This window comes from Oryzias latipes, chromosome 9, assembly GCF_053564925.1.
Source record: "Oryzias latipes strain Hd-rR chromosome 9, Olatipes_Hd-rR_3.1".
In the NCBI taxonomy this organism is placed as follows: Eukaryota; Metazoa; Chordata; class Actinopteri; order Beloniformes; family Adrianichthyidae; genus Oryzias; species Oryzias latipes.
In genome coordinates this window covers 13,337,620-13,362,241 of record NC_136245.1, presented here as the reverse complement: position 1 = coordinate 13,362,241, position 24,622 = coordinate 13,337,620, and the positions used below count along the sequence as shown (strand labels likewise).

Genomic DNA, 24,622 nt, shown 5'->3' with positions numbered 1-24,622 from the left:
TGTTTACATTACTTATTTTTTCCACGTGTGGCTAGTATCAGTAAGTTTTATTGTGACTGGTACAGTTCTGCGCCAGGAGATCCAGCTTGGAGGGTTTTTTTTTCTTTAATGACTTACTGTAGTTATTTTTCAATCATCTGATCAGATGATTGTCTTCTTTAGAAAAAAAAATCTACAAATTGGCTTTTATTTTGACAGCAATGGCGTAACAACCGGAACCTTCATGCTCCTAAACCAGTCGGACTGCATCTCCTGCCCACAGCTGTCTAGTAGTCGGTCTTGTCAACAACAGTGCAACCTGAGTCGGGGATAGCCAGTCATTTGGCTAGCTTAGTAAACTAGCTTATTCAGCCCCTGCGTTGGTCTCAGCATTAATTAACTGTGACGTCTCTTGATTCTTTTTTGGATGTGTCTGGATTTTCCACAATTTTCTCGGAGACCAGAAGAGAAATCTTAGTTACACCGTTCGGTAAGTCTGCCTCACTTTAAACGATCGTAAATGCAGTCCGTGTTCCATTTTGTGACTTCAGCATCTTGAGTTGTTAGCTTATGGTTGCTAGCGAACAACTTGTTGTTGCATTTAGAACTTCTGACTTGAAATATTGGACATTAGTCTAGTAGACTTTCCTAACTTCAAAGTTTCACTTTGAATGAGTCTTACCTTTTTCTGCACTTGTGTACAACGCATCACTGCTTCTTATCTTTGTCTCATAAAACAGGTAATGTACTGTTCACAATGAGAGGTGGAAAGAAACAGGGGGGGGGGGGAATTTTTTTCTTAAACGTTTTTCCCCGTAAATCGCCATATTATCTTGATATAATTTCGTTTTGGCAAATTTGTCGCCGTTAAAGTTAACGCCGTTAAAGTCGCTTCAGCTTGTTCCAAAGTTGTTTAAAAGTCGGCTTTTGTGAGTAAACGCCGTACTGTATACGTTTGTGCTCAATCAATGGTAGTCTGCAGGTGTTTATCGGATGTTTTATACCAAACTAGTTTGTTTTGAACCCTGTCACTGTCGGTAAAGTGTTGTAAACACACCTAAAGTTATCTGCGTTTTGACAACAGCTGCGTGTTCATTGTACAGCTTTATTTCATAACAAAGCTCTCTCAGTGAACTTCGGGTTGTTGGATGAGTTGGTTTGAACCTTGTTGTCCCATGTAAGGAAACTTCCTCTGTGGAACTGGATAGACCAGGTTATTGGCTTGTCTACTGTGAAAACACAACTTATTGTATCCCAGCTTCACCCACATGGAGTTCTGGAATTTTTTTAACGAAGACAGAGCGGATTTTTTATAATTTTAACCCCTGCCAAATGTATTTAATTTATTTTTTACGATTGACAGGAATAACTTAGATTTTTATCAGGGCATTACGTGAAGTTAGTGTGTTTCTGAACATTCAAAGTAGAAACTTCCTCAGTCCAGGCTGTTGTTTTGCTTGACCCACCATCACTGAATATTTTGCATTCCATCAAGGAAAAACTGTTTCCTGGCAACTTGGAAAGAAAAGTTTTCAGCTTTTGCAGTTTTTTTTTCAGTAAATCTTATCACATTATTTTTTAGTAACGGTTCAATTTTTTTGACCACCTCAGATTGAGTTTATCCAAATACATTATTAAAGGATTGGTGTCATGAGATGTGAAGTGTAATCGAGGTCATAATGCAAATATATGTACTGGAAAGGTTGCAGAGCTGCATTAATGAATTTCCTGGAGCATTGCACAAAATGCATCTGCTCAAATGTCTGGGTGTGACTGTTTGCTTAGCCTTTGCTTGGTGCATCATCTATCAGTTTATAGGAAAGCAGGCAGTAAAATAGAATTTGAGTTTTGCTGTGATTTTTTTTTCTCTCTGATTCATTGTCTCTGACAAGCTTGTGTGCTTTGACTCAACGTGTGTTTCCTTTAGGTTTCCTCAACGTGTTGCTTCTTTGTGCTATGACATAGTGGCTCTTCAGCAGGAGGTTGTCATCTGGATAGGTATGTAAAACTGGGATTTTATTTATTTTTTCAGCAATTATGTCTTTTTTGTTTGTCCAAAATACCTATCAGATGTTGATAAAAAAAGTAACAGCAACATGTGGAAGGCATGATCAAATGTGAAACCTTAACGGGCCAGTATTGTTTCCTAGGTTTTTCATGTTTTTTAAAATTAAAAAAAAGATTTTACTGTCAAAATCCACGTTGTAAGCAAATCAGGCAAATTGACGTGTTTTTTTTAAAGATAACCATATCTTCTTAGTAAATGGGAAGACGGTATTACCAACTAATTGAAAAAGTTGTGGAGCTCAATCGTTGAATGTCTTTAAACATAAGCAGGTATGTATTTATGGAAGAGTTCATTTCAATGATTAATCCCTGGAGTGAAAACAAGGAAGGAACACGATGGCACTTTGTAGAACTTTACTTTCTGCACAATGTAGGTACATATAAAAAATTTAAATACAAACAAAAACTAGATTTATTAGTTAATTTAGTTTAAAATTCAAATCATACATTATTTGGGTTCATTACTCAAAAGCTGATTTATTTCAAGTATTTACTCCAACATACTTTTTACAATAATAATTTGAAACTTAATTTTGTATTGCAGGAAATTTCCATAAAGGCCTATGTTTTATACTCATGGTGTCACACGTGATCAGAAAATAACTTTAAAACTTTAACAGTCAGTATGCATCAACAGGCCATATAATCCCCGAAAAGATTTTCAAACAGTTGTCCGCAAGATGTTCATTAATATCAAAAAGGGAAAGATACACAGTGTCGTACACAAAGCTCAGAGTGTACAGTAAATCAGAGTTGGAGTGAAGGAAAAATATTAAAAAAGGCAAAACAAGTAATAGAGAAAACTCCAGCTTTAAGAGGAACAACATTCACTTGATAATGGATTCAAAAGAAATGGACATGGTCACTGAGGGAGCAGACCACCAGGAGATCAATAAAGTTTCCTTTGCATTGCAGAAGTATCTCCTCTTTGCTTGCTGATGTTTTCACTCACATCTGCGCTTTGCGAGAGACCGACGGACAGACTTCACTCCAAACAACGGTAGCACAAGACGGCAGAGAGCTGGGAAAATAAAATATTGATTTTTCCCAAAAATTAATCATCTAAAATGACAAATGTGAATTAATCAATGAAATTGCTAAATCACCCAGCCCTAGTTCTAAGTATTGAGCAACACAGTTTCACCTACTCTTAACATCAGCACAAAAGCCATTCTGACTGTAGTCTCCTTTTGTTTCTCTTAGACATTTATAGATGTCATTGTAAATAAATCACTCCATTGTAAATTATTCTCACAGTCTAAATACATCACCTATTAGTGGCTTTCCAGGAGTTTGTGGTAAATGGACTTGAACCAAAGCGTTTAATACATTAGACTTATGAAAGAGTTGATTCTATTATTAGATATGAAGAGGTTGGTGACCTGTTTAAACATGATCTGTTGGCATGTAAGAATTTATTCAGTATATTAACATTTACACTTTATATATGGTAAAAAATACATGTGATTTCTTGTTTCCAAGTCCCATTGATCTTTTAGCACAGCGGTCAGGCTTTAATGGAAAATGACAAGTTTAACTTTTTAAACAGTCTTTGTTTCCTTTTAAGTTTATTACACCCACCATTGAGAAACATTACAGCACTGCATCACTGGGTTCTTCTTATACACAGGAAACTGCACCCACTGGATAGGCTGAGTGACAGTTGGTCTTTTGTTTTACCATTAAAGCTCAATTTAGTTACAAAAAATTATTAGAAGACCCTTATATATTGTGATTGAGCTAAGGTAGGAGGCACTCCCTGAACAAAGTCTGAAAAGGTTTCACATAGTGACAATATTTGCCTTTTGTTATCGAGCTATGATAAAAAATAACTTTTAAATTCTCCCTTTTTATTAAGCTCTTCTGCTTTTTGTTCCTTTAAAGGGATGGCTGCTCAAGTGGATGTTCAACCTGGAGAGTTGGGGTTAACGGTGGCAGCAGCAGGACTTCATCTGAGTCCACTTTCTGATTCCAGCAATAAGAGTTGCATTGAGATCCCATCTGTTGACAAATCTAAAGTCATTGCATCTGAACCAAGCAAACCTGTCTCAACTCAAAAGGCTAGACTTACTCCCAAACCATTTGTTGTAGAGAGAAACCTGACTATTAAGCCCATAATTGCCCCTAAGCCCCAAAGCAAACCTAGACCAGAGTCCACCCGAATGGCTGGGCACAAACCATATCTGCCAAGTACTCCAAAACTAAACACAAAGCCTTTGTTAGCCAACTCCACTCAGCCGGCTCCTACCTTCTATAAAACATCAAACAAGTTAAATTCTGCGCAGACAACAAAGCCAGTTGCCCAGCCATTTAAATCAGCCTCTCCATTTGATCCAGATGATCAGGATAAGCCGACTTCTTCTTCATCAGCCAAGAGACAAAAACCTGTTGTGTCAAGTTTTGTCTATTCCAAGAGTTTTGCAGTACCTTCAGCAGCAGAGTGGTGTGGCACTACTGTAAAGGAGAAAGAGACCAATGTGAAGTCAAAAAATAAAGTTGGAGCTTCAATTACAAGAGCCAAGTCAATGGGGTTTCTTGATGAAGTAGGGTTTGATAAAGAAGAAAAAGATGAAGCTAAGCATGAAGTATCAGTACGACTGCGACCCAAAAGCTCCAGGCCCAGACCTGTATCCGCTATCTTTCCAGATAGTTTAAATAAGGTAGAGAAACCTGTTCCTGCTCCTCGGAGGGCTGGGAGGAGACCCCTCTCTGCTGATCTCACATCCAAGTTTGAGTCAATTGGTCTGTCACTCCACCGTAAAAGTAATAATGTGAATACTCAAGAAAATGCTCCAGCAGAGAAGGTACTGCCCCAAAAAATTGAAGATGCCCCAGATCCAGCCCTAAAGAGTGAAAAGAAGACTGAAGAAAACGTGGTGAAAGAGACTGAAGAGGAAAATCAGAGGCCTAAGATCAAGTCCTGCATCAGTCACCCTTTCGATTCTTCATCTTTGTCTGTGGCAGGGTTCACAGGCCAGGGGTTGGATCCTCAATCTCCAGTGCAGTCGAATCCTGAGACTGAAACATCTGTTGGTGTTAAACAGCTGATTAAACAGCTGACTGAGGATCCAACTCAGAGGCCAGCCATGAAGCCAACACCAAAACCTCGCCCTTTGTCCATTGACCTTACCAAAAGGTGAGAACCTCACTTTGACCTCTTTTGTTTGTCTGTGTTTCGTGTCTCTGTTCATGAGTTCCATTTGTCATGCATGCTCTTTGTCATGTGATGTATGTTCATCAGGTTTTCATCCGAGAAATCACCAGACTTAAATACTGTCACTGATGCAGCAGACCGCCATGAGATCAGTAAAGTTTCTCAAAGAGAGGTAAGAGAAGGAAAAGTTCTGTAGGACTAGGTTCTAGATGGGTTCACTCTACTTTTAGTTTGCAGAATTAATAACAGAGGACATGATTTTACATCTCAAGGGGCTTGGAGCAGTTTTCAGTCAAACCTGTAATCATGGGAGCATATATATATATATATATATATATATATATATATATATATACACACACACATATACACACACATATACACATATACACACCTGCTCCAGGTTGCCATTTGCCTGTGGGATTCCAAGGTACTTTTAACTGTCCTCAATGTCTGCTATTGTTCCTTCTGGGAGTGAGACCCCTCCTGTGTGGACTACCTTGCCTGTCTTTGTCACCATCCGGCTGCATTTCTCGAGCCCGAATGACATCCCAATGTCAGTACTGTAGATCCTGGTGGTGTGGATCAGGGAGTCAATGTCACGCTCGCTCTTAGCATATAGCTCGATGTCATCCATGTAGAGGAGGTGACTGATGTTGGCCCCATTTCTGAGTCGGTATCCATAGCCAGTCTTGTTGATTATTTGGCTGAGGGGGTTCAGACCTATGCAGAACAGCAGTGGGGACAGAGCATCACCTTGGTATATCCCACATTTGATGGACACTTGTGCAAGTGGCTTCCCATTGGCTTCAAGGGTGGTTTTCCACAGCTTCATCGAGTTTCCTATGAAGGCTCTTAGAGTCCTGTTGATGTTGTACAGCTCCAAGCATTCAGTGATCCATGTGTGTGGCATTGAGTCATAGGCCTTCTTGTAATCAATCCAGGCTGTGCACAGGTTGGTATGTCGTGACTTGCAGTCTTGGGCGACTGTTCTGTCGACCAGGAGTTGGTGTTTGGCTCCTCTGGAGTCTCTACCAATGCCCTTCTGTGTGTTACTCATGAATTGATCCATGTGCCTGTTTATCTTGGTTGCAATGATGCCTGACATGAGCTTCCATGTTGTGGACAGACAGGTTATTGGCCGGTAGTTGGATGGGATTGCACCCTTTGAGGGATCCTTCTGGATCAGGATCGTTCGCCCTTCCGTTAGCCATTCGGGGTGAGTCCCATCTCTAAGCAGCTGGTTCATTTGTGCTGCCAGGCGCTCGTGGAGTGCGGTAAGCTTCTTTAGCCAGTAGGCATGTATCATGTCAGGGCCCGGTGCTGTCCAGTTCTTCATACCTGAGACTCTTTCTTGGATGTCAGCCACTGTGATGGTTACTGGATTCTGTTCAGGGAGGTTGCTATGTTCTTTTCTCAGAGAGACCAGCCACTGGGCATTGCTGTTATGTGCTGTCTCTTTCTCCCATATACTTTTCCAGTACTGTTCAGTTTCCAGCCTCGGTGGGTCTGCTCGGCTGTTTTGACCCTGCCACTGAGCATACACTTTTGCAGGTTGAGTTGCGAAGAGCCTGTTTATTCGTCTGGCTTCATTGTCTCTTGTGTACCTCTTTAGGCGGCTGCTCATGGCTAGGAGCCTTTGTTTGGCAGTTTCCAGTGCTTCAGGTATGGACATCTGGCTGTATCTCTTAGGTACTTGCTTTCTCATTGTACCTCTTTGAGCCTCTGTCAGCTTACTCACATCCTTCCGAGTTGCCTTGATTTTGGCCTCTAACCGTTGCTTCCATGGTGGGTACTGTTTTCTTCCATGGTTGCTCTTATAGCCAAGCATCTCAAGGATCACTGCTGCTGAAGTGTAAACCAGTTCATTGGTTTCTGTGATGGTTGTGGTAGGAATTGCCCTCAATGCTTCATTCACAGTTTCCAGTAGACTTTCAGGCGGTACATCACTTAACCGTTGTAGCTGGTGTCGGGGTTGCCTAGTGTTCATTGTAGACATGATCTTGTCTTTCAGGTCAGTTGCTGCCTCGCTCAGTGTAATTGTGGTTGTTGGGGCTGTGTACCCAATCTCAGGGTGGGAGTGTGGTATAACCTCCTCTCTGACCTGTTGTTCTGGCTCTCCCGTGGCATTGTATTGTATTGCTTCAATCTCAAGTTGTGATAGGAGTTGCCGTTTGTGGATGTTAGAGCACTGGGCTACCAGTTGTTTGGCAGTTAGCCCTGATTGTGGGTTTCGAAGCATCCATTCATTCCACATTCTCTGCATGTAACCCCTCTGGGTGGGATTACTTGAGTAGTAGCATTCTAACAGAACCTTGTTCTCACATCTAGTCCATTTCCGTCTTGTTCCAGTAGCCCACTTTCCATCAGGGTGCTCTGGTCCCTCAGCACCTGACGCAAGGACCCTCACTGGGTGATGTTAATTGCCCGTCATTGTTATGGTAATTGCCCCATTTCCATTGTCATGGTAATTGCCCCATTTTTCATTGCCATTAATTGTTCATTCCGCCCTGGGAATCGAACCCGGGTTTCCTGCATGACAGTCCTGCGCCTTACCATATATATATATATATATATATATATATATATATATATATATTTTTTTTTTTTTTTTAAACGCCCCTCTCACCCTTCCGCGGGTGGTTTCTCACCCAAGTTCGGGTCCTCTACCAGAGGCCTGGGAGCTTGAGGGTCCTGCGCAGTATCTTAGCTGTTCCTAGCACTGCTCTTTTCTGGACTAAGAGCTCTGAGGTCTTTCCAGGGATCTGTTGTAGCCACTCCTCCAGCTTGGGGGTTACTGCCCTGAGTACTCCAATTACCAGGGGCACCACTGTCACCTTCACTTTCCATGCTTTGTCCAGTTCTTCTCTGAGTCCCTGGTATTTCTCCATGCTCCTTCTTCCTGATGTTCCCATCGCTTGGCACTGCCACATCCACCACAACGGTTTTCCTCTGTTCTTTATCCACCACTACAATGTCTGGTTGGTTCGCTATTAACATCCTATCAGTCTGGATGTCCCACAGGATCTTTGCTCTCTCATTCTCTACCACTTTTGGAGGTTTTTGAGGTTTCCAGTCCATATTCTTCACACATGTTTCTGTATATTATTCCAGCCACTTGATTGTGGCGCTCCATGTATGCTTTCCCTGCCAGCATCTTACACCCTGCAGTTATGTGCTGGATTGTTTCAGGCGCCTCTTTGCACAGCCTACACCTTGGGTCTTGTCTGGTGGGGTAGATCTGAGCGTCTATCGCTCTTGTGCTCAGGGCTTGTTCCTGAGCTGCCAGGATGAGTGCTTCAGTGCCGTCCTATAGGCCAGCCCTTTCTAGCCATTGGTAGGACTTCTTGATATCAGCCACTTCAGTTATGGTCCGGTGGTACATCCCATGCAGGGGTTTGTCCTCCCATGAGGTTCTGTCCTCCAGCACTGTATCCTCTGCTCTCCATTGCCTGAGACATTCACTGAGCACACTGTCAGTTGGGGCCTTGAGCTTGATGTATTTATGCATCTTGGATGTTTTATCCAGGATAGTGGCTTCAACGCTCACTAGTCCTTGGGCTCCTTCCTTGCGGCTAGCATACAGTCTCAGGGTGCCTGATTTGGGATGGAACCCTCCATGTATGGTGAGGTGCTTTCATGTCTTAACACCCGTGGACTGTATCTCTTCCTTTGGCCATCTTATTATTCCTGCAGGGTATCTGATAACTGGCAGTGTGTAGCTGTTTATTGCCTGGGTCTTGTTCTTGCCATTGAGCAGGTATAGTCTGGGTGAAATATAAGACTGTTTAAACACTTCTTATTAGTAAAGTTCAAGTTGATTTTTTTTCCATTATTGTTAACAAATGTGCTTTCTTAATTTAAGATATATTTTCAATTTTTTTTACTAAGATCTAAAGGGTTTTTGTGTCAATGATATTACTTGAAAATTTGGCTATTGTAACAACAAACACAAAAGTGCATAAGACGCACAAAGCTACCTGGGAAACCCAAGATGGCTACAATGACTTGTCCCAGGTGGCTTAGGGTTATGAAACACCAAAAACAGATTGTGGGAAAGAGGTCACTTCAGAAAACCTTCGATAACTTTTTCATCACCACACCTACTGTTATGACATCCGTGCACATCAAGAAGGTACTAGTAATGCTCACAAAATCCTTTAAAGACCCACTCTGATGAAAATAGTCTTTTTTTGGGTTTTTAAAATGTTCTTGTGGCATTTTTCTGATGATGCAGGATATATTTATCAAACAAAAATAAGCTAAAAAATGCAATTTCTGAGTCTTTATTTAAATTTTTGTGAATTAGGAGCAGATGAAAATTGATGTTTGAAAAAGAGCGTATTTGTGAAAATGCAATGGGTGGGCCACAAACTCCCTGCTCCAAGCTCTCAGCAATGGGAATGAGAAGGGGGCGGGGTAGCTCCACTCCAGCATTCCTGTCTTTCTTTCATAATATACCCATATTTTCTTTTTTTTGGTTTATTTTCTTATTTTGCAAAGTGTCCTGCTTTCTAAAGACTTATTCATGTTGAAATCATGCATGTCAGAAGCAAAGTATAGGTCAAAGCATAATTTAATCAGTAAAGAGTTCAAAGGGCTTGTTCTCATTTCTGCAGGATGAAGAGTTGGCTAACACTCCCAACGAAAACAAGATTCTTTATAATTTGAAAGAATCTGAAGAGCAGCTCAAGGATGACTGCACATCATCTGAAAAAGAGACAAGCAACCCCTCCCAGAATGGTGGTCCTGCTGGTGAATTACACACTTTGCGAGCATTTGTGTTTGATATAGAGAGGCACATTGTGACAATGTCAGAGAAGAACTCTGCAAGCATGGCAAAGAATTTTTCCAGGAATCCTTCATTCAAGAGAGAAACTATGGATGGAGCACTGCCCCCCTTTGCTTTCAAAGAACCTGCATCCCCATCCAGTCCTCTTCGTGTGGTGCCTGCTTTTGACACAGTCCAGGCGATTGAAGAGAAAAGGGCAGTTAGTGAGAGCGTCCCATCAGCTCAATGGGAAGATAAGGCCATGACACTCCGCTACAGCCGTTCGGACATGAGCAGACCGGGGGTCGAATGGATGGATCAGCCGCAAATACAGCCCCCTGTAGAAGTGATGCCAGTGCCGCGGTTTTTGAGAGTAGGAGCTTTACCAAAGTGGACAATGGCTGATCTCAACCAAGACCTGAGTTTGGAGAAAGGGACAGAAAAGGAATTTCAAAGGGATTCGCCAGTGGATAAAGAAGGTGATAGACAGAGATGGGCAGAAGAGGAAGAAGGTGCTGCTGCACATAATTATTTAACAAGGGAGAAAGAAGAACACCTGAAACCAAGGGCAACTTACTTTGCTTTGACTGGACAAATGCAGGAGCCTAGTTCTCCCAAAGATGCAGGAACAAGCTTTGGAGAAATGACTGTGCCTTCTGATTATTTCCCTGTAAGGTCAGCTCTGGTGGGCTCACAAGGTAAAATTATTTCCGTCAAGAGGAATGTGTCTTTAGAGGAAGCCTTAGAGAGGAGTGCTTCTTCTCTGCAACAGCTTGAAGCAATGATGAGAAGGCAGTTGTCTCCCATGGACACCACATCACACACAGACAAACAGACCAAAGAAAAAATAATAGAAGTTGTGGAGAAAACAGAGCAACAAATCGAGAAAGAAAACCAAGAAACAGAAATACAAAATCTACAAGAACGTGTGAGGGAGCCGGCCTATCAGGCGCAAAGACAACTGGAGGAGGAGAAGAAAAGAAGTTTGGAGAGAATTATAGAACTAGAAAGACAAGAGCTTTTAGAGATTAAAAAACCCAAGCTAAAAGAGAAGGAAAGATCACAGCTTCATGAGCTAGAGAGACCGAAACAAAAAGAGAACATCAAAGAGGCAGAAAAAATAAAGATGACGGATCAAGAAATGGTAAAAGACCTTGAAAAACAAAGGGAAACTGAGAGAGAAAGGCAGAAACAGAAGCAGCAGGAAAGGAAAAATGAGATTCAGCAAGAGCAAGAAAGACGAGACCTAGAAAGGCAAAGGGAAAAGAGAGAAAAGTTGCTGGGAAAGGAGAGACAGAGGAAAAGGGATGAAGCGAGGCAAAGAGAGTTGGACAAGGAGCAACAGCTCCTTGAAATGCAAAAGCAGAAACAGAAAATGAAAGAAACGGAGAAAAAAGAGCTGGAGAGGCAACAGTTAGAACTGCAGAAAGAGAGGGAGAATCAGTGGCTTGTTGAAGAGGCAGAAAAAATCAAACTGGTGGCATTGGAAAAAGAATGGATGAGATTTAAACAGCTGGAAAAAGAGAGGGCAAGGCAAAAAGAACTAGAGCATCAGAGAGAAGTTGAAAGAGAAACGCAAAAAGAGATGCAGAGAAAGAGGTGGCTGGAAATTGAAAACCTCAGGCAGAGGGAGGAAAAAGAACGACAGTGGCAGTTGGAGAAAGAAAAAGAAGAGTTGGGAATTGAAAGGGCAAGGCAAAAAGAACTAGAGCAAGAAAGAGAGCTGGCAAAGGAGAGACAGAGTAAAAGGGATGAAGAGAGGCAAAGAGAGTTGGACAAGGAGCAGCAACACCTTGAAATGCAAAAGCAGAAACAGAAAATGGAAGAAACAGAGAAAAAAGAGCTGGAGAGGCAACCGTTAGAACTGCAGAAAGAGAGGGAGAATCAGTGGCTTGTTGAAGAGGCAGAAAAAATCAAACTGGTGGCATTGGAAAAAGAATGGATGAGATTTAGAGAGCTGGAAAAAGAGAGGGCAAGGCAAAAAGAACTAGAGCATCAGAGAGAAGTTGAAAGGGAAAATCAAAAAGAGATGCAGAGAAAGAGGTGGCTGGAAATTGAAAAGCTAAGGCAGAGGGATGAAAAAGAACGACAGTGGCATTTGGAGAAAGAAAAAGAAGAGCTGGAAAGACTGAGAGAAATTGAAAGGGAAAAATTACAGGAGCAAAAGAGAGAGCAGGCAAAAGAGAGGCAAAGGGATGAAGAAAGGCAAAGAGAGTTGGACAGGGAAAGGCTGCAACTGGAAATGCAACAGGAAAAACACAAAAAAGAGGAAGAAAAAAGGGAGCTGGAAAGGCAACAGCTTGAACTGCAAAAACAAAAGCAAAGAGAGTTGGAGAGGCAGCTGCTTGCTGAAGAGGCTGAACAATTAAGAAAGGTTGCACAAGAACAAGAACTTTTAAAACTAAAAGAGCTTGAAAAAGAAAGGCAAAAACAGTTGGACAGGGAAAGGCTGCAACTGGAAATGCAACAGAAAAATCACAAAAAAGAGGTAGAAAAAAGGGAGCTGGAAAGGCAACAGCTGGAACTGCAAAAACAAAAGCAAAAAGAGTTGGAGAGGCAGCTGCTTGCTGAAGAGGCTGAACAATTAAGACAGGTTGCACTAGAACAAGAACTTTTAAAACTAAAAGAGCTTGAAAAAGAACGGGAAAAACAAAGTGAAATTGAGCTTCAGAAAGAGGTGACAAGACAAAAGCTGAGAAAGCGGGAGAATCAGCTAGATTTAGATGAGCACGAATTTGAAAGCCAAAAGTTGAGCAAACAAGAATTAAAAGAGAAGATGGAAAAAGAAGAAGCTGAAAAAATAAGACAAGTTGCCAAACAGCAAGAGGTGGAAAGACGGCGACTCAGAGAAAAGCAGCGGAAGGATGAGGAGCGACTAAAATTGGAATCATCAGCCATGAGGCCGAGGGTGCTGGATTTGGACTCGGTGCTCAGAGATGAGTTGTTGCATAAAGCCTCTTCCCATCACGGGGACCCCTCCATGCGCTGGAGGGAGCCACACAAGCCTGCTATTCTCGACATAGACTCTCCTAAACCTGAAGCACAACCCTCCCCAAACAAAGACTTGTTTCCAGTGTCTGATATTCAGGAACTTGATGCTGCATTCGGGTTTAAGTCAAATTCTGTGCCCGAAAGAGATTTAAACTGGAAAGTACCACCGCAGGCTACTGCTGTATGGACAATGTCTCCTCAGGATCCATGGGAGCTACAGCCTGTAGAGGTGACAGTAGACAAACCTGTGGTTGAACTCAGAAAGTCAATCTGCGCCATCAGCCCCACACAGGTGTTCTGCAAACAAGACGAACAACACCAAAATCGACAGAATGACTGGCCCGCTTTTCTGAATGAGCGTTTTCACACCAGCCCTCTTTCCGGGGCAGAAGAAAAAATTAGGAATTCTCTTGGAGCCTTTTCTGCCAGCCCTCGGGGAGAAGAGATTTGGATTCCTAGAGAATCACAAAGCAGAAGCCCCAGGAGATCGCAGGGATCTCAGGTGAGAGAAAAAAGGGACACACATTACTAAGGAAATGCTTCTCTTTCAAATGTCAAATAAGGAGAACAAATTTCACACACCTAGGTGCTGATGGGACTTTAACTATGACTTTAGTTTTCACGGTTAACTGTTATAATTACCGTAAATTCCGGACTACAAAGCGCACCCGATTACAAGCCGCACCCACCCTTTTTGACGTGTTTAATTAGTTTTATACATACACAAGCCGCGTCAGAGTACAAGCCGCGCATGTGTTAGGCGATATAGTCATCCTGACAGATCACGGCCAGCATCCCAGAGTGAGTGCAATTCATTAGCACATTGTGGGTGGTGCCAGCTTTGCCTCTGGCTCATGTATTTGAGTGGATCGACATCTGTCAAACAGCATGGACCTCTATTCTGTTCACAAGTTCCTCAGTTATGGTGTTTTTATTTCATTTTTTTTTTTACTTATTGACAATCTAGGTATCATACATAAAATTACAAACAGTAACCATATAATCAACATTACATCCCTCAGTTATGATGAGGAAATTTACATCCGCGATTCCACATTTCCCATGAGTCTTAGGGGCTAAAGGCGGGGCCAATGCCCGGCTCGCCATTCTGTTGTACGTGTTTAAGAATGAGCAAGTATCAGCAGTGCATGGAGGGGTGAACGGGAAAAGCTCTCCTTCCGCTTGTGTCGCGGCAGCGTTATGGGAGTAACAGGGCTGGTTAAAAAACACACCGGTAAAATACAGCAGCGGCGACTGAAAAGCGCGCGCCTCAGCGTGATACGCGCGCCTCAGTGCGGCGCGTGCGTCAGAATTCAGAAGCCTCTGCACTCCGCGGACGCCTCTGCGCTCCGCTCCCGCCCCGCGCGCTCCTTGTCTCCCCTTCCTATCTACTCCGACACCTCTGGCCAGGGCGGCTTCAAGGAGGAGCACTTCGTCCCCGTTGCGCCGGTGGATGGAGCAAATCGTTTCTGTGCAAAGCAATTGGACTTAATACTGTACGTTTTGTGTATGAGGGGCGGGTGCGTTGTTACGTGTGGGAGCCTTCAGACTGCCATCGGCCCCGCAGCTCTATAAGAGCAGCAGGAGGAGAAGATGTCTCCAGCTCACAAGGAGGCTGTGAGCTTTTCAAAGCAAAATTCCGCTTTTACGGTTTCCTTACAAACCGTAAATGGAGTGTAAATTCACTCCATGCGCTGTTCTCTCCGTCACGCAGCAAACCGGCTTTTCCAAACCCGTTGGTGTCGGTGGACTTTTTTACGCTGCTTTTAACGATTGCTTTTAACTTGAAAGCTTCATCATATTGTAGTGGCGATCACGTGCACGTTGGGTCTAATGGCACCAAAGGATTCTGGGATGCGGCCGGGCATGCGTGTTTCATTTTGTTGAACCATGACTGAAGTGTCTAAGACCTGAAGTCAGTCCATGCTGTTTGGCTGCTTAGAGGTGTGTTGAATATAAATGCCTTGTGCTTGGTGTTAGATAAGGAATTCAAACTATTCACTGAGTTTGAAAGTACGTACATGGCTGCCGCTAATTAAATCCATAAATTAGCCGCGTCACTGAATAAGCCGCAGGGCTGTAAGCGCAGGAAAAAAGTAGCGGCTTGTAGTCCGGAAATTACGGTATATAACTTAGTTATTTATTTTTAAAACACCTGTCCCAAATGGAAGCAAGGCCAAATATTATGAATAAAAGTGGAGCAAAACAGTCAAATAAAAACTTTTCTATTAAAGCTTTGAGTGTCTTTTGACCGTAATAAAAATGAATCAGCAATTTCTACAGTCATCCATAAAATACAGGTTAGCCCAAAATTCAAAACATGTGTATGGACTTTGAAGATTTCAATTTCCAGGTTCATTGAAGGCTAAATGGTTGCAGGTAGCTAAGACTGAGGAGAAAAAAATAAAAGCACTTAAAAACAGGAATTAATAATTAATTTAGCTTAACTGTATATGAAATTTTCTTTTTTTTAAATGACTTTTGTTTGTTTGTATAAAATCAAATATTGACCATCTGCTTTTGTTGGCAGTCCAGACTATAGCTATTCAGGCACACCTGAACAGGGTTGTGCCTAAACCTCAACCACTGGCAGCCAGACCCAGAGAATCCCATCTCTTTCTGAAGTTGATTTGTTTCCAAATCTTTATCATCTGAAGTATAAAGAGCAGGCGGTAATTCATTCATTAAAAAATCAATTCATTAAAAAGATCATTTGAGACCTCAAGTAAAGCAGTCTTTGGAGAATGCTTTTTACAAATCTGTGTTTGATGTTTTACATATTATACATCTATTTTCTTTTTGAAAGGAGCTGAATAGGATGCGTTCCAGAAGTATGTCGCGAAAATCTGCACGCTCAAACAGCTCAGTGGAGGAAAGTCTCTCCAGGATGAGAAGTCGCAGTGCTAACAGAGAGCACGAAAGCCATAGCTGGGTAAGTAAAGCGAAGAGAGATGAATAACAAACTGCTGCTCCTGCTGATGTTAGAAACATTTAAATTCAGATTGTATACCCCAATATCACCGGGCTTTGTAAAGTTATCAAATGAATAAGAATACAAAGGTGCCCTTTTGAGTTTGAGATGTATCTACAAATATAAAAACTTCATCCATGACTTTATTTCAATACTTAACACTAAATATTACTTTTACCAATTTACAGTAAACATCATTTTACATCAAAATAAAGGGATAAAGTAATTTAGACAATTTAGTATTCAAACATTGAAATCTTCTATTTTTGAATTTGTCTTCAGAAAACACTAAACGCCTCTTTACTCTATGATAATAGTCAATATTTTATGCGGCCACCGTGGTCTTTCCATAACTTAGTGCGAAAGGCACTCGCACTGCTTCTACTCCGGTCCAGCCTCTCTGGCGCTCCATTTGTTGTCTCCAAACTTTGGCCAGACGCCGGCGTGAACAGAGAAATTTTTTGTGGAGTTGGGGCTAATTAAACAACCTCATCCGGAAATCATAAGAGCGAGTGTGAGGTACATCCAGTACGTTTTTTAAAAATAAAACATATTTTCTGCTGTATTTGCTGTTTTCACCTTGGTGAAAACCCATTACTTCATTTCCGCTGACCCAGGATTACAAACTTTGTGGTAGAGCATCAAATCGGTAATTTCACACTATGGATGATCAGAGGCTGATCACAGAGGTCCAGAACCAACCCATCGTTTATGACACTGCATGTTTTTTTATAAGGATAGCAACGAAAAGGACAGAGCCTGGGCTGCAGCAGGACTGCAGCAATCCGTAGCCAATACGAGTCATCTACAGTAACTAGACCAGACCCGGACTCGATGCAGTGTGAGCCCAGGGTCAGGGTGTATTCAGACTGGACACATTTGGTTCGCTTAAAGTGAACCAGTGTTCGTTTCCTCCGGAGTCCAGAACAAATTTTCAGTTTGAAACACCCAAGTGGACCCTGGTCCAGGACCACGAACCGCTCTCTGAACCAACTTTCGATGTGGTCTCTATTCATTTCCAATGGGACTGAGCTTCGGTTCACTCTGAGAAATTTAAATTCTAGGGGTGGTACAGTGGAAGGGCGGTCGACCTCCGATCAGAATATTGCGGGCTCAATTCCTGCCTTGCCAGCCCATGTGTCGAAGAGTCCTTGGGCAAGACACTGAAGCTGGTAAAACCACCACCTTGCCTCTTGTGGAAGGTTGGTGCCAGTGTGGGTGGATGGGTCTGTGACTGAAAAGCGCTTTGGGTAGAAAAGCGCTATATAAGTACACAACATTTACCATTTTCCATAAAGTCTGAATATAATCTGTTCCCGGAGCGGAACAACTGGACCAAAACGGTCATCTTGTAAAGGGGTAAGACAAATGGGGATAAATATCGAAAAAGAAAAGTAATATAAGGTAAATATAGGAATAAATAAACAAAACTAAATTAAAATGACTAAATAAAAATGCAACAGTTGTTCCGGTGTGACAGTTTCTGTGGTTTTGTTCTGTGTTCTTGAGTGGTCAGGAGTTTATTAGAGTGACGGCTCGGGGGAAGAAGCTGTCTTTGTGGGGAGTGGTCCTAAAGCGCCGCCCTGATGGGAGGAGGCTGAAAAGGCAGTGTCCGGGATAAGAGGGTTTTTTTGTGATTCTGCCAGCCCGCTTCCTGACCCTGGATCGGTACAGGTCCTGAATGGAGGGAAGGCTGGAACCAATAATCCTCTCAGCGGATCTGATGGTTCTCTGCAATATGTTCCTGTTGTGTGTACTTGCTGATCCAAACAAGACCGTGATGGATGTGGTCAGGACAGATTGGATTATTGCAGTGTAGAAGATGGTCAGCAGCTCCTGAGGCTGGTTGAACTTCTTGAGTTGTTGCAGGAAGTGCAACCTCTGCTGAGCCTTTTTCCGAAGTTTAGTGAGAGGTCCACTTAAGGTCCCGTGAGATGGTGGACCCTTGGAACCTGTTTGAGTCTGTTGAGGGGACAGTGCTGTGGAGATTTGTGAGTTGTGGGGTGGGGGGGTCCTCCTGAAGTCATCTCCCCCGTTTTAAGTGGGTTCTACTCCAGGTGGTTCCGGCTAGCCGCTCCACTTCTCTGTATGCAGCCTCTCACCGTCCCGGATGAGCCCAATGACTGTGGTGTCGTCTGCAAACTTCAAGAGTTTCACGCAGGGGGCAACAGTCGTTTGTGTAGAGGGAGAAAACCAGAGAGGGGGGACAACACAGCCCTGGGGGTGTTAAGGTTCCGGGTCCTGGATGTGAAGTGTCCCAGTCTCACCTGCTGCCTCCTGTCAGTGAGGAAACTGGTGATCCACTGAAAGGTAGGGAGAGTCACAGTGAGCTGGGACAGTTTGTGGTGGAAGAGCTCTGGGACGATGGTATTAAATGCAGAGCTAAAGTCCACCAATAGGTCATCAAACTGAAAACAAAAGTCCAACTGCTGATGTTTATTTTAACAGCTTAAATGCTTAATGCTAAAATGCTTTTTACATGCTTTTCTGTGTCTCGATAGGCAGCACATGCGGAGCGCTGCTGTGATGTCAACCCCCAAAAGCCATTTTGTAGTTTCCTTAATGGAATCCCTTAAAAAACAATGCTATCATACCACAATGATGAGACACAACAACTCCTTGAAATGTAGTGAGAGGAATGCAGGCTCATTAAAACAACTTTTAAAGATAAAGACATTGCTTTTCACTGTTTTCCTGACAATCTATGTGCCATAAACACTTAGTAGCATACCTTCTTACCCGACATCTCCTCAGCATTGCAGTTGCTTGCATCCACTGAGTTAAAGCACACACTACATGTCTCCTTGCAGGACCGCCTTGCAGCTTGCCTATGCCGTACCAAAGTAATAGATAAAAAGTTTTGTTCCAGACATTCAACAGTTAAACTTATTAAACTTAAGTCGAATTTTAATAAGTTAGCAGTCCCTATAATAATTGTAAAGCGCAACACGTCTGTCTTTCTCTTGTTTTTTTGACTTCGTTGTTCCTGGCCAATGAGTGAAGAGATCTTTAGTCACATGGTTTTGTTTGCAAGCTTTGATCCCTAACAGAAGGGCCTGCTTGATGCCAGTCTGAATGCAGACCAAACACAAGGTTCGGGACTCGATGCGGAACAAATTAAGTGGATAACAAATGATTTTTCCAGTCTGAATACACCCTTAAACTAGCTTCTTTTATCAAGCAGTATAACTTTTGAAGGCTTTACTTAACCAAATGTCACAAACTTTATCACAAAATTATTTTGCGATTCTAGTATTTTTATTTTAGTCTCTCTATTCTGAAAAACAATGAAGCTAAATAAAAGCTAGTTGCTGTTTAGCCTCAGTAATGAAAGACTTTCAGGGGCTGATTACTTTATTTTCACCTGTTTTACATCTTAGACTTTAGACAAAAGTTATAAAACTCCTCCAGTTAGAGATACTCAGGATTAGATAAGAAAACTATTAAATAGTATTTGTTTCTTTACTTTTTCCCCTGATTTTTAACAGAAGATTTATGTTTCTCCTGTACCTGTTATACCTGCTTTTCCTTTAAACCTGTTGCTGGCAGTTATTTTTCTTAGATTTCTATATGAGATAAAAACAAATGCAACTCCAGATCTACTATTCATTAGTTCTGTTTACACACATGCATTTAGGTCAAGGGTGCTCTTTTGATCATTTGTACTGGGTAAGGTTTACTCTGCTCTTAGTCATTGATACAGTAATTGTGAGCTGGCTTTGGAAGCAGGGATTCTGCTGTGCTGTGTAAAGGCAGGGCTGCTACTGAAGTTCGGGTCAGTACACGATCAACAGCTTCATCTAGAGGCGAAGTCCGGATTCATGAGCACCACCAGTACTTCTAGGATCTAGAACAGTGCTTCTCTTTTCTGGTCCTCAGATCTATCACTAGGGCTGGGTTGATATAATCAATTAATCAATCAGACTTGATCCAAGATGAATGAATCAATAATCGATTCATAAAAGTAGAGATCGATCTTTTATGTCTTTCATTTTCAGGTGACCTACCACATACCCAAAGTCCACTAACTTGATACGTACGTATAATAGAATTTTCCATAGAACGGGTAATGCTAACACTTGTTCGACCTAAACAAATATTGCTGACTTGATGAACAGCTTTACAAACTCACAGGCATGACTTCTCCAAACTCTTCCAAGAGTTTTTTTCCCCAAAGTAACCATTTGTGTTCTAAAACACAGTTTTTTTCTAAAATCTCCTGGAATAAAGTGTTATGCTATAGGGTGAGCTCCCCCTAATGGCTAAAGTGAAATGCCCTCATAGGCAAAACAATGATCTGCACGTTTTTGTTGGAGCTTCTCCTTTTTATAGTTTTACCAGTGGCGGACCGTGCATTACACACCCAGGCCTTCAGTCGTGCTACGTCTGAATCATTCAACCCCTCATTAACCATTTTACGATGCAGAAACTAGCTTTGCATTGCATATTGAAAATTCCTGTAGCCACAATAAATGCCTCTAAATAAACGGAATAAACAAAACGGTAAACAAATCTCGTTTTGCAACTACAGCCAGCAAAAAAAAAAAAAAATACCACATAAATTGGGAATATTATTTATTATGATATTTATTATTTCACTCATCAAAAAATCTGATTATTTGAAGACAAAATCCATCCTCCCCTCTTTCTACAAAAACAGTTGATCACCCTGTCATGTAGATTATTGCGCTTCAGTTCCGTCAAGAGGTCCTTTTCTATACCATCAAGGCCAGTGCTTAGAGTCAAGTCTGTCCAGCTGTGTTTCTGCGTAGGTTTTAATTCGCTTTAGGGCCGAAAATTTCCGCTCGACGGATGCAGTGGACACGAGGATGGTCAGCGCCAAACACACAACTCTGTCCTGCTGCTCATGCTCTCGCTCAGATTTTTCTGATGAAGGAAGTCAAGGAGATCAGTGGAAGATTTTCCTGCAAAATCATCCATGGCGTACATTACAGTTAGCTCTGTTTTAACTGAGACGAATCAAAAAGTTCTCTTTGTCAAACTGGGCAAGGCTGCATGTAGGAAATGTTTCCTGTATTCCTTAAACGTCTGTCAAATCAGTCGGTCTGACAACTGTGACTTTGCCTAAGCCTGCTAGATGGCCCTTCTGACACCAACTCAAAATCTGATTGGTTGTAAGAAATTAATCTCTGACATTTATTTTGCATTAGAAGGCCTTCAGAACTCATGGTGAAGGCCTCTTTGGCTCTGACCCTGCTTGGCAACAAAGGACAGCTGAAATGGAATTGATTAAATCCTGCAATATGAAAATACGTCTGTCTATAAGCAGCATAACCCTCATAAACACAATAAAAGGGAATGGACAGACCATTTGGAATGATTTAAGGAGTATGCATGGACAAAATATAATTAACAGATGATTCAGATATTTTTTAGGCCTTCAGAGAACGCCTTGAAGGCCCTGACCGCCCACCACTGAGTTTTACAGTATGTGAACTGGTAAATGGTAAATGGCGTATACTTATATAGCGCCTTTCTTCCTACAAGGACAAAGCGCTTTACAGTCACAGACCCATTCACCCAGTCACACACACATTCACACACACAGTCACACACTGGTGGTCGCTCCGCTGCCAAACACAGGCGCCCGCCTACCACCAGAGGCAAGGTGGGGTTCAGTGTCTTGCCCAAGGACACTTCGACTCATGGGCGTGCAAGGCGGGAATCGAACCTGCAACCTTACGATCATGGGACGACCGCCCTACCGCTGCACCACGGCCGCCACCACTGGCATCCAAATTAATATAAATATGTCCACACCATATATAGATTATTAATGTATTTTTATATAATCTAAATGCATAAACCTTGTAAATTCCAATTCAATATGAAAGATCATAAAATAGTTTTTTCTCTGTGTTTATTTGATTTTATTAAAGACATTTTGATAAGAATGGCGGTACCGCGATTTAGCTGCAGCTATAACTGTGTTTTGAAAAGTCCTGCCCCTTTAACTGTCTCCACCAATCATTCTTGGAGGCTTAATCATACGTCATCAGCCTGACCAATCAGAAGTGGTTAAAGTCTTCACTTCCTTGTTCTGATTCTGCTCATAAAGTCGCTCAGTTCCAACAAATATACCTGCTAAAGCTCGTCTTTAGTGGCGATTTTCGCTGACGATGAGCCGAGCGAACATGCAATTTCATTCCCTGACATTAGATGGCGCTTAATGTAAAACAGAAATACTCCTGTACACAAGGTGGCCCTGCGCAACTTTACGCTTCTTAGTCGCTTTTCACTCAGAAGAAGAGAGCAAGTATTTACGTGCTTGTCAGAATCATACAAAGAAAACATGAATATTTCAAGCACCAGTTGCTCCAACTGGAGCTTGGTTCGGGGATATTTTAGAATGTCCGTCATTATTTCTTCGCGGCAGTGTTCGCTGGTATATGTGCTCAGAAAGGCAGTTTTGTGTTTGAGCGCCCCCAAGTTGTGTTATACTGTAACTTTAGAAGCTCTAGACATGTGTGCAAAAGCGCCATTCTTATTGGTCGTATAGTTTTCGACGCGGCGCGTCAAACCAAAAAAACGAACCCGAGGCGTTTTTTAAAAAATGACGCTTTTACGCGTGACTTTTTTTCGCGTTGGTGTGCACACTCACATTGGTGCCCTTTGTTTAGTCATGAGGCGTTAAACGTCGGCGAATATTGCGGGCGAAATTCGTCCCGGTGTGTACGGGCCTTTAGACCGTGGAAAAAGTGAGCAAAATAATGAAGCTCAGAGATGCTAGTCTTTCTGCGTTCGGCGGCTGTTTGCACTACATCTCCCATGATGCATTGGGTTAAAGTGACAACGTCTCAGCGCACAATGAGCCGTTTTTTGTTAAACGTCTTGAAACCACAACGAACACACATCAAACAGTTTTTAAATCTTTTAACTTAACTTTTCTTACATCTTTCAGAAAAAACAGCTGCAGCTTCCAGCTTTTTCTGCCACAATTATCACAAAAATGCATGTGAGATTGCGGAGGGGTTGTAGATCAATACAGACTGAGTTTCTCCTATTTTTTTAAATTTTGGGATGCTGGTGTGCCGCGGGATTTTTGTCAAGGTTAAGGTGTACCGTGGCTCAAAAAACGTTTAAAAACACTGATCTAGAGGACTTTCTGTCCCTGACCAAAGCTTGTAAACAAACCATGAGACTAAAGATCTCTTTGGTCATTGGCCAGAATGTATGAGGGCGGAGTAAAGCAACTAGAGGCAGAGGTTGTGGAAGTCCTGCACTTTGTAATCGTTGGGATAGTTTTCTTATTCAAACATTATATGTTGCTGCTCAGCTACAACACGTTTTACTTGCTTTCTTTTTTTCTTTTTTTTTGGTATGGTGTAAGCATGCTGCAAGGTTGTTACTGGCAAGAAGATGACTGATGTACGCTGATAAGTGTTTATCACATATACATAGTCAGGAAAGCAGCGAGAATAATAATGCATCACAATAAAAGTTGTTTTGATCAGCCTGCATTCATCTGACCAAATTTCAATGAGTTGCTGTGTCTCATTGTTGTGGTTTTATGGCATTGTTTTTAAGAGAATTCTGTTAAGGAACTACAAGGTAGCTTTTTTCAGGATGAAATGAGACAGTGAAGCATGTAAGAAGCGCTTTCAGCTGCAAAAGAAACATCCTATCAAGTAAACAGTTGGACCCTTTTTTCTGTTTGATAACACCACAATCTTTGCTTTATGACCGGCTATGGTGGCCGTTTTGATTCAATTCTTCGGCTCCGGGCATGGACCATATTAAGACTCAGGAATTTCAAAGCCATCCCAAACTCAGTCCGATTGTAAATGAATCTAGACCACCTTGGAAGATGGGTCAGAGAGCAATTCATGGTCCTGGACCAGGGTCCGCTTGGGTGTATCCAGACTGAAAATTTGTTCCGGATTATCGGGGGAAATGAACTCTGGTTCACTTTAAGCAAACCAAATGTGTCCAGTCTGAAAACACTCAGATGCTTTAAATATTTTAAACGTATTTTCAAGAAAACAAATAAAATAAATAAAAACATATAGTTTGCATCTTGTGTCTTAATATTGTTGTTGCACAATCTTCTGTGAGTAATGCAACTCTAGCAATAATGGCCAGCCATATTGTCTAGTTCAGAATAAGGGTGCTGGAAAGACAGGTATGCTCCACTTAGAAACTTCCCCTCTGACTTTATCTTTGAGCTATCATGTGTTTATATTAAAGTCTGTGCTGCCTAAGTGTTTTCCTTCTCACCTATTTTGCACTTTATAACATATGTTATTGAGAGCATCAAAGACAACAGTAGTTTTTTTAATGAGGAAGCAGCTGACTAAGCCTTCTGAAAAGCTCAAGTAAATACCAGAATGAGACCTAAAATCCCTGATTAGTTGCAGAGCAGATGCCCTGAACGCAAAAAAAAGATTAAAGCAGATGAAAAAGCCCCCAACTTTCAGGCCAAGATTAGGCAGCTAAAGAAAAATGCTTGGAGTACAGAGTCAATTAAATCAGCTGCCTCAGTCTCAATAATATAGGTAATCATCTGAAGCACATATATAAATGAATATTAAAAATATTTATGTGCTGTCTAAGTTGTCTAATCATCCTAACTCACAGATATTCACAATTATTAAAGAATCCACAATTATTAAAGAGTCTTTTGTTTGGAGGTCGATGACTTTGTTTTTAAGTCACTGAAAGTTGGCAG

At 41.9% G+C, this 24,622-nt stretch overlaps 1 protein-coding gene across 1 annotated transcript; it reads left to right on the top strand.

The window, feature by feature from the left end:
* Nucleotides 1-235: 235 nt before the first annotated feature.
* On the top strand, nt 236-20,420 carry LOC144994554 (uncharacterized). Its single transcript, XM_078952682.1, has 7 exons — nt 236-469; nt 1,907-1,977; nt 3,931-5,182; nt 5,288-5,372; nt 9,820-13,464; nt 15,769-15,894; nt 18,435-20,420. Exons 3-7 carry the CDS (start codon nt 3,933-3,935, stop codon nt 18,507-18,509), a joined length of 5,181 nt encoding a protein of 1,726 aa, XP_078808808.1. The 5' UTR covers nt 236-469; nt 1,907-1,977; nt 3,931-3,932; the 3' UTR covers nt 18,510-20,420.
* The last annotated feature ends 4,202 nt before the right edge of the window (nt 20,421-24,622 follow it).